Source organism: Anastrepha ludens, chromosome 5 (assembly GCF_028408465.1).
Source record: "Anastrepha ludens isolate Willacy chromosome 5, idAnaLude1.1, whole genome shotgun sequence".
Lineage (NCBI taxonomy): Eukaryota > Metazoa > Arthropoda > Insecta > Diptera > Tephritidae > Anastrepha > Anastrepha ludens.
In genome coordinates, this window is record NC_071501.1 from 4,246,490 (window position 1) to 4,267,818 (window position 21,329).

The following is a 21,329-nucleotide window of genomic DNA, read 5'->3' on the forward strand; positions in this document are numbered from 1 at the left end:
TGGCTATGCCCTTAGGGTTAAAATATCATAATTTTGGAAGAGTTATCGCGGTACGGGACCTCCTACTCTATCATCAAGCTGTGAGCCTTCTCTACAAGGCATACAGTGCACGCTGCCAGTGTGGTATTTATCCCTCCACTCTTTCGTGCTTTGAAGAGCCGTGATCAGAGCGCAGCAATAATTGTTGAAAGAACGCGTAGGAAAACTAAACATTTTTAAAATGTACGGATATCCCAAAATTCTATGTCACAGGGAGTGGTTCGCTTTGAAGCATTTATTTCTTTGTAGTGAATACCAAATACTTTCTTTTTTGTTTTTATTTACCAAGTAAATTTTAAATTTTGATTAAAGTAATTTTTAAATTGGTTAAGGTAATATTCAAAATTAAGTAAAGTTGTTTTGTTTATACACAAATATGTACACGCACATATTTATTTATACAGAGTTAAACGTTGATTTAACTGATCTACTTAATAGTTTCTATGCAAATATTTACCAACAAAGTCTGGCACAACATCTGTTTAATATGTAGGGGGGTTTTTCTATTAGATTCATCAGAACTATCGATATCAATAACGATGGTTTGGCGGCTGAGAATGGGAAACTGTGTTGATATTTCTGATAAATCATTAAAAATTTAACTGATATGGTTAAAAAACACCCGATATATATGTGCATATGTTTGTGAAAATGTGCGTACAAAATTTAATCACACATGCATACGAGTATAGATTCACATTTATCCTCGTATTTTATTAAATAGTTAGACGTGTGTTTAATGCACAAACACCGAAAGACACTTGAGTAAATATGCACAAGCTGACTTTGAGAAACTTTGAAACTTTATATAATAATAACTTCGTTCTTTTCGAAGGTATAGGGTTTTTCAGTAAGAGCGCTTCAACTTTTGAACTTTTTTGAATAAAACACAAACGGTTTGACTTTTTTAAATAATTTTTTTTTATTATCGAGTTTGAACATATACATTTAAGTATGAAATTCGATTTCTTTTGCATGACCACCGCGTGCACGTTTTACGAAGTCCAATCGTTGAACCCAATTTTCGACCACTCTTTTGCATAAATCGGCCGAAATTCCCCGGTCATAGGAACATAGGGGGTAATGAGATAGCGGATGAGCTAGCAAGAAAAGGTTCGACACTAGAAATAGCAGAGGCAGTGGCAGAATCCACCCCACTCAACTCATTAAAAGCATCCACTGCCTCACACTATCATGCTTTAGCCGAAAGAAGATGAAGCAATTAACCACATGTATTACAACAAGAAACATATGGCCGTCGTACAAAATCCAAAGGACGAATGATCTGTTAGGACGATCTCGGCAAAACATCTCACGCATCACTGCTACCCTTACAGGCCATTGGAAAGTAGGGGAAGGAAAGTCTCTTCCACTGCTTGCTATGTGAATGTCCGTTCCTTCGGTAAGCCTTTCTTGTAGCAAATTAATGAGATCTCAGACATCGGGATAAAGAATTTACTGCTATACTTGGACCTCACTAAATGGATCTGCTTTGAACAAAAAACAAAACAAAAAAAACAAAAAACATCATCACTTAAGGACAGTGGTAGTAAAACGATGCTGGTCACTAATTAGGATTATTTCAGTGGGAATGCTCAACCACTTCAACAACACATTTTTAGTTTTTTCGTAAGCAAACCGGTTCATAACTTCTGCTACGTCAGCCCAACCGCTGATTCCGTCAAATTCGCTGAGAGCCGGCTAACGGGCTGATATTGGGCACACCATTAAACATCTTTTCCCTATAGTGACGAATGATGAATGAGGAAGTGTATGTGGTGGTGGGAGCGACTATATATTGCTCCAAATAAAGGCAAACTTTTCTGTACGTGATTTTTATTGTATCTTATTTTTGTGCCTGCTGAAAGTTTATTTTTATCTGCCGCCACTGGAATCATTGCATGAGCATGCCTTCGATTCCCTCCATTTGCTGCACAGATTATCACATCCTTAAGATTGTACGGCAAAACCTCCCTGCGAGGCGCCATTGTAATAATTTTAATTTGATTTATATCAATTTTTCTATTATTTAATTTTTTATTGATTACCGAAATGTCTTTAACCATGGTTGGTTGGTTGGTTAAAGTGGTGATTCTTCCAGAATCCAACTAGCGCTTCCGCACCATTTTGTTGCCACATCCTCGTTACCAACTTGTTTAACGGTTATTTACAGCATAACTATATCCAGTCTGTGCGGTTAAGGAACCTTATTAGATTGTTAACGTCTAAGCCAGATAGTTGTTCGAGATTCTCGAACAGCGGTTGGCCCAGGGTTAACATTCTGTCCTTCCATAGGGCAGGGCATACACAGAGGAAATGGAAGATTGTCTCCTTTTTCTCCGGTTGTGTGCAACTGTGACAGTATGTATTGTGAGGGATACCCATTTTGGCTGCTTGTTCTCCGATAGACCAGAAGCCAGTTAGGACTGCCGTTAGTCTCCAGGCGTCCCGTCGTTTCATTCTTATTAATGCCGACGATTGCTTGAGATTGTAGGTGGGCCATAACGTTCTGCTAATTTTGCATTTCGTCTGGACCACCTACAGTCTGCGATTCGGAGGTATTTTAGGGAAATTGTGCTCTTGACTGCACCTAATGGTGTGAGTACCGATTCTGCAAGAGCGTTAATGGCAGATCCCCCTCTTGCCAGTTCATCTGCTTTTTCGTTACCTTCTATGCTCCGGTGTCCCGGGACCCAAATTAAGGTTACTCTGTGGTTTTCACCCAAGTTGGTGAGGCTACTCCTACTTTGCTCCACCACTTTAGAGGTTGTTATAGTCGCGTCCACCGCCTGGATTGCGGCTTGGCTATCCGAAAGAATAGCAATATTACCCTTAAAAGAGAAATCTGCGATTAGTAACCTACAGGCTTCCCCAATTGCCAGTACTTCCACCTGGAAGACACTGCTGGTATTAGGGAGACGCACAGATTTCTCAATTTTAAGTCTGTGAGAATATATTCCAGCTCCAACACCGCAGCCCATTTTACTTCCATCCGTATAGACTGTAGTGTCGAAGTTGTTTAGAGAGAATCCCTTATTCCATTCTTCCTTAGTTGGAAAGAGAGTGGCAAAATTCCTATTGAAAGTTACCGTCGGGACGATGTAGTCAGTCCTCTCCGAGGTTAACTGAGTTTGTCGCAATAATAGACTGGCATGACCATACGTTTTTTCTCTCCAGCGGCCCGCTTCGTTTAACCTAAATGCACTCATGGTTGCCGTCTTCTTAATATGTAGGTCTATTGGAATAACGTGTGTCAGTGCATTGAGAGCCTCTCTAGGACATGATCTGATTGCACCGACCGTTATTGCACATGCTGATCTTTGTATTCTGCCGAGTAGTTTGGTATTGTACTCTCTCCCTGGAGCCTTCCACCAAACTACCGAACCATACGATAGAATAGGTCGTATAACCGTCTTATACAGCCATAGTGTATGCTTAGGTTGAAGACCCCATCTTCTTCCAAGCATACGTTTACAGGCATATAAAGCAATTTCTGCCTTCCTTACCCGTTCTTCAACATTTAATTTCCAGCTTAGTTTGGAGTCCAGAATTACCCCTAAGTACTTTGCGCTGGGTGATAGTGGCAGAGTTTGTCCGTTAATATTTGGTAGGGTAAAAGTTGGTACCTTATATCTGGTGGTGAAAAGCATAAGCTCTGTTTTACGGGGGTTTAAACCTAGGCCACAGCCTGTGGCCCAAGAGTTAAGCTCGCCTAATGCCCTTTGGATGATCCCACTGATCGTATTAGGACACAGTCCTGACGCCATTAGCACCACATCATCAGCGTACCGCATCGCTTTTACCCCACCTCTATTAAGTTTTCTTAAGACTTTGCTAATAACATATAACCAGAGAAGTGGAGACAATACTCCCCCCTGTGGGGTGCCTCTGTGGACCTTCTTGGTTATACTGATATTACCCATATTAGCTTTGATGATCCTGGTTTCTAGCATAGAGATGACCCAATTACTGATGCAATTGTCCACCTCTAAGTCTATCAACGCCCGTTGGATCGCATCTGTACTAACATTGTTAAAGGCGCCTTCTATATCCAAGAATGCCGCCATGGTATAATGTTTGTTCTCTAGAGAGCCCTCTATTGTTCGGATTACCTCGTGAAGCGCTGTCTCCGTAGATTTGCCTTTAAGGTACGCATGTTGTGCAGTAGATATACCAGAACTCTCCAAAGAGCTTCTAAGATATATATCCAAAAGTCTTTCAAAGGTTTTTAACAGGAAAGACGAAAAGCTGATTGGCCTATAGTCCTTCGCTGATTCATGTCCCCTCCTGCCTATTTTTGGAATGAAGACGACCTTGACTAGTTTCCAACTATCTGGAATATGACCTAGGTTTAAACACGCTTTAAAAATTTCCTCTAGCCATGGTAGGATACAGTCCAAGGTTTCCTGTAACATCTTTGGGATGATCCCATCTGGCCCCGGAGATTTAAAAGGTGAAAAAGATTTAATTGCCCATGCAACTTTCTCCTTTGTAATTATTTCTTTTGCGAGGTGCTGTGGATTATATTGGCTCCGCCTGATACTTCCCCTTCCACTTTCGTAGACGCTGCACCCCGGGAAATGCGTGTTTAGCAGAAGTTCTAGCGATTCCTCTGTCGTAGCTGTCCAAGTACCATCAGGCTTCTTGACCCAAGAAGCCATTGAATGATCTTTGGACAGAACACGGCTAAGCCTGGCAGAATCCCTGGTGGATTCGATTGACGAACAAAATTCGCTCCAGCTCTCTTTCTTGGCGGCCCTAATTGCCTTCTTGTACTGTCTCCGACTCTCTTTGTACAATTGCCAATTTCCTGTCGAGTAGCTGAGGTTGAACGTTGATCTAGATTTTTCCCTTAGTTTTGAGAGCTCACTGCTCCACCAAAGGGGATGGGATTTTTCGCTAAATTTTATGGGGCAGGACGTTTTGTAGGCCCTACTAAATGCCTTCTCCAGTGTTGTGACCCTACTCTCAAGGTTTTCGGTGAGAGTGATTTTGTGGATGGGAATCTCTCCTATCCTTTTCTTGACTATGTTTCTGAACCTTTTCCAGTTGGTTCTTAGTGGATTTCTCCCTCCAATTGTCTAACCTTACAGAGCTGCTTTCAGACATTAGGGTAACATCGATCACTTCCTCCCATCCCCTGAAGTACTCCGTACTTGGAAAGGTGAAAGTGGGAGTGTTACCCCTGTTACATACCGACAAGTTAGTGTTAATTATGAAATCATAAAGAGACTCACCTCGGTCGTTTGTTTCGGAGCTTCCCCATAGGGCATGCCTTGCATTGGCATCGCATCCGAGAAGCAGGGTTTTGTTCGGGTTTTCCTGCACAAGTTTACGAGCCTCCCCAGGCGGTGCTGGTCTTTCGTGTGCCATGTATATAGAGGCAAGCGTTATTCTGACTCCGTCAGTGGCTTCCACCTCAACAGCCGTCACATCCTGTGAACTATATAATGGAATTAAAAATGTGTTTAAATGTTTTTTAGCTACAATATATGTTCTGGGATTACCTTCTATCCGTTTATATAATACATGTTCTGGGATTACCTTCTATCCGTCTCCTCCGCCAGGAGAACGGTTAGGTTGTCCGTTGCACACCGTGAGTGCTGCAGATTAATTTGGACAACCGTTAAACCCATGTTTATTGGTTTCCTTTTTCGGACTCGGTGTCATCTAGCTGCATGCCAGTCAGCAGTTGGTTGGCACCATCGACCTCATCCTGCTCCTCTTCCGGGTTTGCAGAACGGAATATCTTCAGCTGGGTCTTCCTGATCCCAAACTGAAGTTTGTTTCCCACTTTCTCCAGTGGTTCCAGACTCTCTTCTGTAAATAGAAGGAGGAATGACCTGCTGTGCATTTGCGGAACCTCCGCTTTGATGATCGACCAATCTGTCATCGGCACCGAGCGATTATGCGCCTGAAGGTAGGGGATTAGTTGATTGGCATCAAACTCCATGTTTGGTACCCAGATGCGAGCCCTCGGCCTTCGTGGAATCTCGCTAGCCGGAATTAGCTTGAGTTTCAAGCCTTCCCAGCTGTTCTGGATTTTACCAATCACGTTAGTCAAGAAATGCGATGAGAATTGGTCATCGCATTTAATGACTCGGTAACCGCGGACTACCTCCACCGAGTCGAAACCTGGTGTTTGGCCCTCCGGGTTTGCCATGACATGGTCAACGACTATGCGAGACAACCGTGCCTCAATCTCTGACCATTTGTCAAGCACTGGTTTCCCGCGGTTAGAGGTTTCGTCTACCAATGCCATTTGGAGATGGTCCCGTGCCACCTCACTAAATCGCTTGATAGGTTTGGAGGCAACTGCACCCTGATCCGATATCTTGTGCTTCTTTGTTACCTTCCCAGTTTCGTCATGCGAGCGGTTTCGTTTTTTGGCATCTGTCCTGTTGGCGGCTTGGAATGCCAAGTATTCATCAACCACCTTTTGACATCTTGCCTTGTCGGTCTCATCTTTGGGATGCACTTTACCTTCGGTCTCGTTTTTCCGAATCCTGCCAAGGATAGCGAGAGACCTCTGGTAAAGTTTATACCTCGAGGGACCTTTATTACCACGCTTTTGCCCCATGGCTTGAGCGGATGTTGTTGGTTGATTTATAGTTGTTGGCGTACTGTGGCCCACAGCTTTGCCCTCAACTGTTTCTTGGCTGGAGGCCAAGAGCTCATCCTCTGAGGGTGACCCCGTCATCCTCAGTACGTCTTTGCTTGTACGTCTTGTCCAATTGTCTGACTGTTTTTTAAGTGCGTCCGTCGCTTCCTCCTGTCTGCCTGTTTGCTTGTCCTGTAGTTCTGTCCGCGTGTTTGGTTTTTTATCAGTCCGTGCTGTCGATGCGTTGGTATGTTTTCCCGTCATTTTGTCCGTTTGTTCCGTGTTTGTTTTCCCGTCATCCGAATTTATAAGTTTTTGTGGTTTCATTACATCTGGTTCGTACGGTCACCTGCCCCGCCAAGGGAGCTGCGCATGTCGCCATGCGCGGTGACCAAAGAGGATAAAGGGGAAATATCCGGTCGACCATGGCAGCGCCCCATACCATGGCAAGGCCACCGTTACAACCTGAGGCGGCCTGATATCAGGAGGGCTCCGTACGAAGACAGCCTTATTTAGTCCCCCGGCGGCCAAACCCACCCAATAGGCACGGGTCGCATCACACCTTGGGTTGAGGGAGTTTTTTTTAACGAAGTTTACATCTTCGACCTGTGTGGTTCGCGGGAGACCTACTCTCCTACCTTCCATATCTGGGAGGCGTTCCCCTATCCATCACCTGGGGACGCGCCCTATAGGGATAACAGGTTCCCCCAAGTTCGCTTTTTCTTGCAAATAAGTCCTTATTGTGTATTTGTTTTTTGTTTTTTGTACTGCCTTACAGTGACATTTACCGGCTAAAAGGAGCCAAAACTTCCAAGGTGAATCGAATACATATAGTTAAAATGCATGTACATCAATTTGAAACCTATGTCAAATTAAAAGGTTAATAAGAACGCAACTTTATTTCTACCAACAAAAAAATATATACTTTTTTTAATTATTAAAAATTAGTGGCAAATAAAATATTATATTTAGCTACTCAGACTCTCGCCCCAATCAGAAATATGTTATTTTGTCATATCTCTCAAAAAAATTAACTCCGTTTGAAGCAATGTTTTGCTACCATTACTGTTAATTACGATTCCTACGAGTATAAGAATTTTATTCGAAACGTTATGGAAATCCCACTAAAAATTTAAGGGATTACTGAGCATAGTTTCAGTAATTAACGTAAAAAACAAGAACACAAAATCATAGAGTAGTGTTTTTCAAATATGATAAAAAAGCTTTTACTGAATATTTTTACCTAAAAAATAAAAACTTGTTTTTAATCATCAAAAGAACCGTAGATACTTCACCTTAAAAAACTTAACGCCAAAATTTTCAACACTAAATAAATCTGAAAATTATTAATCTTTTTCAAAACATTTTAAGTTCACTTCTTATTATATTGAAGCCTAAAAAACAAACTAATTTTGTAGAACAATTAACGAGAATGTCCAAACAGCTTGGACTGCTTGGCATAGAATCGCTCTACTTTATTTTGATTCCTTAAGGAGGAAAACAGGTGTAAAAAAAATTTGGCGCCAATACAAAGCTAGAAGCTTTAAGTTATATGGTTTTTATTGTAGTATAAACTATATTTTAATAAAATAAAAAAGAGCGTGTAGCTTAGTACACATAACAGAAGTGAAACTTTCAAGGCAGACAAAGAAATAGAGGGAAACCCGAGAGAGAATGAGAGAGAGAAAGAGAGAAAGAATATATATCTAAATAAATTCACAACATTTCCAGATAACACAAATAGACAAAATTTACAAAAAACGGAGAAGGGTTGACGGGTGTAGGTAAGCGCCGGACATAAATCGTGGCAACAACGCGCACTACTCCGAGTGTTAATCACCTGCACAAACGCAGCGATTCCAGGATCGCTACAACGGCACAAATTACCGCAAGGCAATACCAATCTGGTTTATTAGCCGGAATGGATACCATTTTATAGTACCCACAAGCACCAGCCAGGAAACGGAAATAAGCGTCAGTAGGCAAAAAAAAAAAACAAGTCAAAAAATTGGGTCCAAAAACCGCCCCAAATAGTAGGTACCAAGCAAATATAATGCCAAAAAGTAGGCAGTGTTATTTCTCACTAGAAACTAGCAACCACAAGAAAAAACTCAGGAAAAATAGCCTAAAGTGTATCTAAGATATCTATAATGTATAGCTCTCTCTCCTTTTCCTCTGCGTTATATCTTTTTTCTTTCTCGCGGAACGAAAATGCCCAAAACGTAGCATGGCCTCTCCATTCTCTCTCGACGCCTATGAAGTTTCACTTCCAAAAAGAAAAAAAAGTAAAAATATCTAATGTCGTTGTTATTATTGTGAACACAGCAAATCTGTGGGCGACAGAAAAAAAACTATTTCTGTTTTAAAATCAGGGTATTGGTAAAATAATAATTAGTGTTGTGAATTGATGTGACAATAAGCGAGTCGTAATTTATTTAAATGTAACCACCTTCAGTTGCTGAGAACTGCAGTAAATGAGTTTTTGCTGGCAATAAAGGTTGAGAAGGCACTAATTTTCTGTTCGTTAAATTTTTACTAATTTTATAATTTATATTGTAGTTATTAGAGCCACTGAGCTTAGAACATTTTTTTTATAACAGCGTAACTATACACATTATTATTGCTCAATGCTTTAACTATTATTTGCCCCAAGAAGAGGGATGACACACTTAGAGTGCGTTCTTTTCTCGACCAGTACAAAATACTTGGATCACTTGACATGAAATCCCTCATGAACTTTTTGCGCTTAACCTTCCTATACCCGCGCGTTGGTCTGTGAGACCGAGAAAATGTTTTTACGTAAATTTTTGTTTTTCCAGAAACTCTACAAATTTGAATTTACTGCTAGCTTCCGCTTTTCTTGCAAGCTCTATATTAGTGTTTATTTGGCGTTTCCACTAGACAGGCGTGTTGGTGAATTTTATAAAAATTGGTTTGTGAGACCGACGCGGGTATATGTGTAATTTTTTGTGAAGTTAAAGCAGTTATTTCGTTTTTTGTTTCTTTCTTATTTTTTTACTTTTTACTATTTTGCAGGTACTTTTTAATATTATAATGAATGAAGAGCAAATCAGACTACTTTTGGGGGAAGAAAATTCGACTTCTGATTATGAGGATGAAAATGACAGCGACGTTGAAGACTTTGTTGCAGCAGATGTAGAAAGTTATGATACCGAGCAAGAAGATGATGAAGAATACGACGAGGAGTTGAATGAGATAGATGATAGAGAATTTTATCTTGGTAAAGATGGACACACTAGGTGGAATAATGATGCACCGTCAAATCGTGTAAGACGTCTCGCTAGGAATATAGTCACTCAACTGCCACGGCCTAGAAAAGAAGCAAACATCTTGAAGGAAATAGGCGAGGTTTGGAGATTATTTTTTACTGAAGTTGTTATAAATCGTATTGTAACGTATACTAATGAACATATTGATCTCATAAAACCTAATTTTTCAAGAAAAAGCGACTGTACCTATACAGACAACATAGAAATCGAAGCCCTTTTAGGGCTTTTAATTTTTGCTGCAGTTAGGAGAAATAGTCGCTTGAATGCTAAAGATTTATTCAAAACATATGGTTGCTCTCCGGAGATATTTCGATTAACTATGAGCTCGAATCGATTTTATTTATTAGCTAGCTAGGCGAGCTGAAAGGACTGCCGTAGATAAACTAGCTCCAATAAGGGAATTATTTGAAGAAGTTGTAGCCGCGTTTCAAAAAATACTACAGTGTGTCTCAGTTTGTTTGGTATGGCTTCAGGCAGTACATCCCCTCAAAACCAAATAAATATGGTATACAAATTTATGCCTGCCAAAATGTTTTATACCTCGAAAATGGAAGTTTACGTAGGAAAGCAACCTAGTGGCCCATATGAAGTTGACAACTCGTCCATGGAATTAGTTGTAGGACTAAGCGAAAGTATTCACAATTCTGGCCGGAATATCACATGTGATAACTTTTTCACTAATATCCCATTGCTGGATAAACTTGAATCTAAACACAAACTGACCATTATTGGGACAATAAGGAAAAATAAGAAAGAATTACCCAAACAATTCACCGAGATAAGAGGACGAGCGGAAAAATCCAGCTTGTTCGGACACCGTGGCAACTGCAGTCTTGTTTCGTATGCTCCCAAAAAGGGGAAAAATGGGCTTCTTATATCGAGCATGCATGCTGGTGTTGCAATCAATGATATTACTAATAAACCAGAAATGATAATGGACTATAATATGACGAAAGGCGGGGTTGACACCGTAGATAAAATGTGTGAAACGTATAATGTTGCTCAAGGTACGAATAGATGGCCCATGGTTATTTTCTATAGCCTTATGAATGTTGCGGGTATAAATTCATACATAATACATGTACAAAATAATCCTAGAAAGAAACTTAACCGCAGAGCCTTTCTTGAATCTTTGTCGTACGATCTTATTAACTCGCAACTTCGACGTCGAGCTCTAAACAGTTCCTTGCCTAAAACCACCAAACTTCGGCTCTCTGAATTATGTAAAATAGATGGTCCCGAGACTTCTCATGCCGACAGTATTTTTGTTTGGAACATGCTATTATGGTGCGTCCTGAGTGTGTCCGTAAGGATAATGAATAAGACAGTTTGACGTTTTTATTGCAAATAAATATTTTTTAAGCTAGAAAAGGCATTTTTTGTTGTTTTTTTTTGAAGAGGTAAAAGCGTAAGCTTTCTTTTTAAGGCAGATTTTTACATAAATTGCGATATGCCATGATTTTTTATTTCTAGACTAAAAACTAATATAATTTATAATTTATGTATTGTCCAAGAAGTGTTTTTAAGTTATTATAACTTATTCTTATTTATGTGAATAAAAAAAATATGTTATTGTTTTGTTTTTGTAGTACTTAAGAAAAAATTATCGAGTTTGATGGCTTTTTTCTTAATCACTTAAAATCAATCAAATAAGTGAATACAAATTTAATGCGTAGTTTTATTTTTTTATTACATCTAGGGATTGAAAAATAAAAATTTGTTTTTAGTTTTGTTTGAAAAAACTAATATTTTATGTAGTTTGAACTTTCGGTCTGTGAGACCGTGCGCGGGTATATGTGTTACAAAAATTAACGCGGGTATAGGAAGGTTAAGGGGGAACACCTCTGTGATTTACACAATGCAATAAGTGCAGGTAGTGAGTTACAACGGCCAATGAAAACTTTTAAAACGTTTTTCTCAAAACGACTTTTCTGAACACGTTGGCCTTGATTTCTCGAAGACTTGTGAACCGATTTTATTTTTTTTTTTTTTAATTTTTGAACATGTATTGGCTACAGTCTTACATTTTGGTTTTTAAAAATCCCAAAAACTAATATTTCTTCAAGCCTTTCGAAAACAAAAAAAGGGTAAAAACACAAACTCATTTTTCAATCTGCACCATTTTCTCAAAACAAAATAAAACAAACCGAGACGTACGACGTTAGCCATTGATGTATAGATAAAGAATTTTTTTGGGTTTTTTGGTTTCAGATGAATTTTCACCGCTGTATCATGGCCACCAGACGCCATAATAACATTTGTAATTTTTAATATTGTATTTTTTAATAAAAATTTGTGTGAGTATAGTTGAATATATGTTAAATATATTATAATTTGCCTGATCCTTAAATAATCATCCCTACTTATAAAAACAATTCATGAAAATCACTTAATTTTCACGCATTCACAGTGGTGTTTCCCCTTAACGACGCTATGGCAGACGTATAAAGAATGTGCTAATAAAGATATAGCGTTAAAAAGTTTCTAAGAACATTATTATTACAGTGCCTTTTAACTTATTGTACTTAGGGGTGTCTTCAAATTGACTATGACTAGTTTTATGCTCTGCCTAGCATTCCTCTTTGTGTCGATTCCTATCAATTATTCATCTGAATTAGCAGTAAGGCAGTGGAACAGCAACAATAAGCTCAATGAATTTGATTGCTTCAAAAATAAACAGAAATAAACATATTTGTGTGCAATAAATAAATATCAAAAGCCCAGTGAATATGTGCCTTCAAGAGATGTAGCAGACAGTTGCACTAATACATGCAGATACGCATATGCCGTCGTCATCCGTCTCTAAGGTTTTCCGAAATTTTATTTCATCTCGTGAGCTATGAATGAAATACGGCATTCGTGGTAGCTTTTGAAACTTAAGTTAAAGCTAGGCATATAAGTGACACACCGGCAGTTGATCCTGGGTTCAAACAATACCGCCAACATAAAAAAATTAGATATTCTGCCTCCGAAAACTTGTAACAAACCATCACGTCATCCTTGGTGGATCTTTAATAAATCAGCCATAAACGTTTGCCTACATCAGTACAGAGCTCTATTTCGCTAACAATTTGAAAAGTATACTCAAGACAACTGGAGCTTCATCTACACAGATGGATCTAAAACCAATAATGTTGCTGGTACTCCTCTATATTTAAATATAAGCATTTTGATATACATATCTAAAAAATAATAATAATAATAAACTAACAAAATTGTGATTTTCTAGCGGTCGTGTCAAGTTTTAAAATTTTCAACAAATGACTAGCGTTAATTGCACTAGCCGTTAATAAAAGTTTGTGCCGATAACTCAAAACTTTAGTAGCTGCAGTTCACACAGCGAACGAGGTAGGCAGCAACGGCGACGACGACAGCTAAATGGGGTAAGCGTCGGCCTGATAATGCCAAGACTACTTACGATGTTTCCGTGTTTCAGGAAATGCTTATATCATTTAATGTTTATGAATGGTACAAAAATATACAAAAACTTTGTAATCAAAAAGAGCTCTACAGGGTTCACCCGTCACTTGACTGCGCTGTTATCTGCCTTAGCTACGCGCAGAGCGACTACTCTGCTATCACCAATTGGAATGAGTGTTCGGCATAATTAGCTTAATTTGACTCACGTTCTAACTCAATTTCACGAGTTGAGTCGATCTCCGAGCTAAGTCCAGCTGACCCGCTATTTATGCAAATCGAAACACGTTTTGCGCTCAGTGCGCGCCCGAGATTCGTTGAGTGTGGTTTAGAAGTGGAATAAAGTAAGTGGTCGAAGGTGAGAAGGAAACACACGCATACACACATATAATTGACTGCAACAAGTGCACAAATAAACTAAAAAACGCATATCGTCAGCGACTTAAATGAAATAAATTTTTATCTGTTTTAAATTGGTTTTGCTTTAGTATTTTTTTATTGGCATTCTCTACATAAATTTAAATGCATTCTGCGGGAGTCCGCAGCTCATCGGCGGTGCCCTTAAAATGTTAATTGTTTTGTTGATATGCTCGATCATTTTCAATTTGAGTGAAGCTTATGCAGAAAATACAAAGTTATAAATTCACAACGTTTGAGAAGAAATGCGGTTACGAGGTGCGTAAAAATGAAGTACTTCAAATAGTGAGTGCGTGCAAGTACGGCCAAGCCTACATGCCCAGTTCTGAGCTACCTACAACAAGTTTTCTTAGCGGCTGAACTAAATAGTTCTTCTTCCATAGGTTTTCAATACAACGGCTATTTTAAGCTTAGCGATGCCCCATAGTGCAACGCGTTTGGCCACCAATAGCAAAATGAAAGTGATAAGTTTAGCAATATTTTTTAGCGGGCCGACCATAAATATCTTCGTTCAATAATGTGTGTGAGTAATTAATTAAAACACATTTTTTTGCCAAAATGCGTTTTTATTCATCAACATAGTCCCCTATTAGGGAGATACAATCATTCCAACGCTTTTCCTATCTTTCGATACCGCCTTTGTAAAACGATTTTTCTTTGCCTTCAAAATAGGCCTCAGTTTCGGCGATTACTTCATCATTTGAGCCAAATCTCTTACCACGGAGCATCTTTTTGAGGTCTGCGAAGAGCCTGTAGTCGCTGAGGGCCAAATCTGGGGAATACGGTGGATGGGGAAGCAATTCGAAGCCCAATTTGTGACACGGTGCATTGTCTTGGAGGAACAACACTTTTTTCTTCGCCATATGAGGCCGTTTCTTTGCGATTCCGTCTTTCAAACGCTCCAATAACGCTCCAAATATAATAGTCACTGTTGATGGTCTGCCCCTTCTGGAGATAGTCGATGAATATTATTCCATGCGCATCCCAAAATACAGACGCCATAATCTTGCCAGCCGACTGCTGTGTCTTTGGTCGCTTTGGGCGGCTTTCACTGGCTGCATGCCACTCAGCAGACTGCCGATTTGACTCTGGAGTGAAATGGTAGATCCATGTTTCATCCATTGTGATGTACCAATGCAAAAACTCCGACTTATTGCGCGTAAACATGTCCAAACAGCTCTTTGAATCATCGACTCGTTGTTGTTTTTGCTCCGGTGTGAGCAAACGCGGCACCCATTTGGAAAACACCTTTTTCATACCCAAATGTTCGTGTATTATGGTGTGTACACTGCCTGCTGATATCTTTAGAATGTCAGCAATCTCCCTCACTTTCACTTTACGGTCGGACATAATGATTTTGTGTTTTTTCAACGTTTTCCGGAATAACAGCGTCATTTGGCCTTCCAGTAGATGGAATGTCATCGGTGTCTGTACGACCACGTTTGAATTCGGCATACCAATAACAAATGCTTCTTTTTGATGGAGCAGAGTCCGAATAATGTTTTTCAAGCCATTCCTGGCATTGAACAGTATTGTTTTTCATTAAAAAAACAATGATAAATCAGCACACGGAATTGCTTTGAATTCGTTTTTTTTTTTTTTTAACTCAAAAGTAGCGTCACTTAAAGCACTGTAACTTGTAAACAAATGGTCGGATTTACATATGATTTTGACAGTAAGCCTAAAAAGGTTGCCAACTTTCGAAAAAAATATTGATTTAGTACTAGTGCCGCCATCTATGTGTCAGTCACACTCATTATTGAACGCTTGTACTCTAATCAAACGAAGGCTGAAAGGGTTTTCACAATTTTCCCTTTAAAAATCGAAAAGTAAACTGTAAGTAAGTAAGTAAGCTTTTGTAAACTGTTTTAGAATTTTTTTATTTATCAAGAAATGTTTTCTTTTTTCCAGTAAAGTATATGTTAACTTAGCCTTAAATCGCTTTTTCTCATATTTATTGAAACTCTCCGTTTCTGTGTATTAGCGTTCATTCACAAAAAAAGTTGTCACTAAATAAAAGAGCCAAGTAAAATTTTGATAACTGAAATAAAAAAGCGCACTATTTAAATATTGCAATTTGTTAGCGGACAGTATCATCATACGAGGTGTGTTCCAAAAGTATCACGAATTTTGTGTTTTTTCAAAAATTATTTATTTATTCATTAATATCTATTTTGTCCCCTTCAAAATCATGCCCATGAGATATTATGCACTTGTGCAAACGTTTTCTCAATCTTCGAAGCACTTCAAAAAATTATTTTTTTTTTTTATCTGGTTCAGCTCCTCCTTCGATGCCGTCTTAATCTCGTCAATCGTAGCGTAGTGTCGTTCTTTCATGGGCCTCTTCAGTTTCGGGAACAAGAAAAAGTCACAGGGGGACAGATCTGGGGAATACGGTGGGTGTGGCATCATTAGTGTGTTGTTTTTGGCCAAAAAGTCGCGCACAAGCAATGATGTGTGAGCAGGGGCGTTATCGTGATGCAAGAGCCAATTTTTGTTCCTCCACAAATCCGGGCGTTTCTGGCGGATTGTTTCGCGCATAACTTCCTTATTGACCGTTTTACCCTGTGGAAAGAACTCATGATGCACAACGCCCCTGCAATCAAAAAAAACGGTAAGCAACACTTACACTCGACCGAATTTGGCGCGCTTTTTTCGGTCCTGGTTAGTGCCATAAACCATAAACATAAACCCATGATTCGTCACCAGTTATGACCCTCTGAAAATTCAAAATTCGCTATACTTTTTGAACACACCTCGTAGTTGTCGTGACTATCCGTGTTGAAACTTGGTCTCCCTCAATAACTCCGACCAAGAATCTAGACCCTTTGCAAACATTCTTCAGTTTTTCAGTCCAAAGATCTTGACGTCGTCATTGGCTGTGTCAATCCAAATTTCCCCTTTTATAAGGCGCATACCGCTTACTATTGTAGTTCTTTATGCAATTTCGTTTGGGTCCATTATCAGATCATATCCAGCCCACTTAAGACGCTGAAGCTTGATGTAGTTGGCGATTTGGATGTCGTGTTGCTCAGCTAGGTATTCATTGTTGTAACCTAGGCGAGGACAGTATGTACAGGGTTGCCCATATTCGACGGATCCATCTGGCAACCCTGTATCTTTTGACAGAGACTTCAGATCGCTTAATGACATACCATGACAATGCCATTAAACGTTTGAACGAGAGGTTTTCGACTGGTCAAATCAAAACCGACCAAGGCGATCGGATGAGAATATTGCTCTTGTATGGGCCAGTGTTGAGACGTCGCCAAGGACATCCCAAAATCGCCGTTCTCAGCAGTTGGGCATTGCTCGGACCGCTTACAACGAATTATCCGCATTGATTTGCATTTATTCCCGTATAAGATTCAATTGACGCAAAGATTGTTGCCTGCGGACAAGCCTCGTCGTCAACAATCTTAAGCTCCCGATAATTTTTATAGATTTACCTGCTTTAAAAATTGTTAAATTATTGGAGATTTGGTACATGGAAACAAAAGAAAACAAGGTGAATGTATCAGAAGCCCAATTTAGTAGATATGTCATATGCAGATATGGCCAGCCCATCTGACGGGTCTTATGCAAATAATAAGGTTTCTGTTTTTTTTTCGTTGTATCAAAGTCCGTTAATAGGACTTTGCTTGTGCCTTCCTCGAGTTGTTTGTGCAAGGTGGCCCAAAATTAATCACCTTAAAGGGAAACTTATAATTATTGCAAATGCCGTCGTACACGAGCCATATTTGACGCTTCTGAACTAGACAGCTGCAGTATACAAACAGACAAGGCGTAAAGGTCAAATAACGATTTTCATTGTTCGAATTTATTGGTTTTTTTCACTTCGTAAAATTAAATTGAGACTTTCAAAACAGTATTTGAATGAAAATCAAACTCACACAACCCTCTGAAGTCTATATTGTTTTTGTATTATTTTTAGGTACATGAATTCATACAGATTTCTCGTAACAAGTCCGAAGCCTCCACAGGCACTACAAAGCAAGCGATGGCTGTGGACTTACACAACACAAGTGGCCATGAATACTAGAGCAATACCGAATTAACTGACTGTGAATACGGATGTAGCCAGAAGTGCGACCGAATCCAGTATTGAAGGCGCGGAAACCCAAATGAGCCACCACCGAAGCAACATAAGCTCCAAACCTGTACGCTACTAAACATCAGTTCGTGCGAGGTACCGGAGCAGGCAGACAAATTCATATTGACTCTGTACAATCCATTGGCGCAAACAATATTTGATTATGTGCGCGTACCGGTGCCAGATGTGAATTATCAGGTTAAGGACTTTGATGGTATGTATGTTGGGACTTTCAACTGAGCTCTTTAAGTTTCAATGATCCACCACAGGTGTAACGATTGAGACACAATTCTTACCGGTGCCAGCGCCAATGCAAAATCTGAATTTCTGCAAATCTAAAGCGCCGTATGAACTCGTCTTCACCGCACGTGATCTACACCCTCTTGGTTTTAAATCGTACTATATAACAAAAACAAATGAAAATCATATGATACCTGAGCCGGATCCCGAAAACATGTCGAGTTTCACAAGCATCGGAAATAAGGTACCACTAATTTGTATATAAATTTTTACTCACATTTGAAAAATAATTTTTCGGAACTAACCGATTATACTTCGTAATAGTTCAGTACATTCGTCCCACGTCTCCTTGTGGCCGTCAATCTTGATTTGGACGCCAAATAGTACAGTTAGATTAACACTTAAAAGCACGAAAAAGGTAAAAATGGAACTGCCTGTTGAAGTGTAGAACCAACGCATAGGAAGAGTTGAATCATAGGCTTGCAGAACAACAACGCTGAAGAAAGAATATAAGAAAGGGATTACGGATGCTAATAACACAGGCCAACAACCAAACAACTTTTTCGATAATTTTAACTAATTACTTTGTAATTTGGTGTCCTGATTACGAAAACAAATATTAAAAAGTTATATCACCCATCAATTTTTCACATTTTACAATTAAGTAAAAATAAAGTTTATGTACCAAAATGTATCGGATATATTTCACAGTCCTGTGAGGTACAGTTTCTAAAACAGCTATGGGTGTTTCCTGAAGGTTTTTCTATGCTGAAAACGAATATGACCTTGAAAATGCTCCAGCACGTCAGAATTTTCGGCAATTTGAGGTTAAATAGTCAAAAAATGCAGATTTTGGCCATTTTTTTAATATTTTTTTGAGCAAGGTAAAGTTGTTTTTTTTAATTTTCCACAACGGCATCGCAAAGTACTAGTATTCAGCTTTAAAATCCATTTTTAAAAATATTTTTGCGATTAATATAAACAAAGCTATACTATTTTGAATTCGCCCTTTACAGGGGCGTTAGAGAGTTAGAAAGGTTGAATTTGCATACCTAAAAGTCTCCAATTCAAAATAGAATAACTTTTTTTATATTAATCGTAAAAATATTTTTAAAAAAGGACCTTAAAGCTAAAAAGTAGCACTTTACGATGCCGTTGTGGAAAATTAAAAAAAAACTTTACCTTGCTCAAAACAAATTAAAAAAATGGCCAAAATCTGCATTTTTTGACTATTTAACCACAAATTGCCAAAAATTCTGACGTGCTGGAGCATTTTCAAGGTCATATTCGTTTTCAGCATAAAAAAACCTTCAGGAAACACCCATAGCGGTTTTAGAAGCTGTAAAGAAGCGAGATTTTGTAGGCCTGTGTAATCGTTTCATTATAAAAATGGGTTCAATGTAAGTGCAGAAGGCAGTCTTAGAATTTACACTAAATAATAATACCACGCAAACTCATATTAAAAAATGAAATGAAATGAATTCAAAAATGTCAGCATTGCGCAACCGGATTGAGTTAAAAGAGTTCATTTGCACCAGTAAGCAGTTGGTAGCAATAGCAAATTCGCTTTTTGTCAGCAGTAACTGTAAACGGAAGTCGTGCCGGCGAATTGCTAGCTCATTTCGCGCTCCAACTGAAAGAGTAGATTCGATTATTGCAATGTAAACACAAACCAAATATGCAGCCATAAATATATTTTATAATAATTAACAAATTTTTTATTTATTTATTTATTGGAAAGAGTAATATTATAAATAATTATTCCACTTAAAAGGTAAGAAAAAAAGGAACAAGCATTGGCTGCCAAGGCCCTCGGCTATTGTTTTAAATGGTTAGTAATATAGATAAAGAATATAAAAGGAAATAATTATATTTACTAAGTTTACTGATGCTAGCTGCAATATTATAATATATTATACCTATACTGACGGCCGCCGTAGCCGAATGGGTCGGTGCGCGACTACCATTCGGTGAAAACACCAAATTAAGAAAAACATTTTTCTAATAGCGGTCGCCCCTCGGCAGGCAATGGCAAACCTCCGAGTGTATTTCTGCCATGAAAAAGCTCCTCATAAAAATATCTGCCGTTCGGAGTTGGCTTGAAACTGTAGGCCTCTCCATTTGTGGGACAACATCAAGGCGCACACCACAAATACGAGGGGGAGCTCGACCAAACACCCAAAAAGGGTGTACGCGCCAATTATATATATAATATACATATATATATACTGGCGAAAAGATGAAAATAGTACAATCGAGGGAATGTGGAAGTAACCACTACTATATATACCAGATAACTTAGAAGCCTATGAAGTTAAATTTTTAATTTACAGCAAGAAACGAATTGGCTTATGATACTAATATTATAGTCCGTTGTCTGCTTCAGAAGTTCAGATGGTTTGATATTTTTAAACAGCGATGAGCTAATATTTTGGATTCCCGAACATATTTCCATGAAGTGTGATACGGTGAACTCGCTGAATCCACAAAACGGGCACGGGGGTTTCGGCAAACCATTTAGTTGAAAGAGTATGGCCAATTCTCAGACGAACAACGGTCTTAATATTTCTGCATGATGAAATTGACGGGTATTGGTTTTTCGATCTAGAGGGATTGAAGGATTTGTAGTGATGTTGGTACTGGTTCCATTTGTTCAGGGAACTTTCATAATTGGTACGCTTTACCAGTTTTTTTATATCTTCTGGAGTGTATTCTAACATGTACAATGGATCTGTGGTTGCCTTCTTAGCTCTACTATCGGCCTGTTCGTTACCTTTGATGCCACTGCGTCCCGGGACCCACATAAGTGTTTTTTTTGTGTGCGCATGTTGCGCATTTTTGTGATTACTAGAGAGTTATTAGCTGGGTTCAGAATAGCCTCGATTGTTGATTTGCTGTCACTGCATTTTATATATTGATGGTTTGTTTGGGACGCAAAGTGTACCGCCTCAAGTAACGCAGCAGCTTCGGCTGTGAAAATTGAGCAGCAACTTGGTAAAACTCCAACGGTTATAGTGGCACCTATTTCGTTTGTTACGGCAAATGAATAACAGGTATCGGTTTTAGATCCGTAAGTAAATAACAGGTCCCAGTCTGATTTCAAAGGTGAAACAGTTTCAAGATATAATTGCTTGAATTCATCGGGGCCAGTAGTATTTTTTGTGAATTATTATGGCTAAATAGCTTGGTATGACCCATTCTGGGTGAGACGGTTTTTTACGAAAATAGCTGA

At 39.0% G+C, this 21,329-nt stretch overlaps 1 protein-coding gene and 1 long non-coding RNA gene across 4 annotated transcripts; one reads left to right on the forward strand and one right to left on the reverse strand.

Annotated features, from left to right (window-relative positions):
- Positions 1-5,677: 5,677 nt before the first annotated feature.
- On the reverse strand, positions 5,678-6,904 carry LOC128863376 (uncharacterized). Its single transcript, XM_054102505.1, has one exon. The coding sequence runs from the start codon at positions 6,902-6,904 to the stop codon at positions 5,678-5,680; it is 1,227 nt and encodes a 408-aa protein (XP_053958480.1).
- Positions 6,905-13,649: 6,745 nt separating this feature from the next.
- On the forward strand, positions 13,650-19,773 carry LOC128863306 (uncharacterized). Of its 3 annotated transcripts, none has more exons than XR_008454591.1 (4): positions 13,650-13,705; positions 17,699-18,071; positions 18,127-18,341; positions 18,422-19,773. It is a non-coding gene; the product is annotated as an uncharacterized LOC128863306 (long non-coding RNA). The 3 variants fall into 3 exon arrangements; XR_008454593.1 differs by having other exon boundaries at positions 13,650-13,691; XR_008454592.1 differs by having other exon boundaries at positions 13,661-14,022.
- Positions 19,774-21,329: the final 1,556 nt, after the last annotated feature.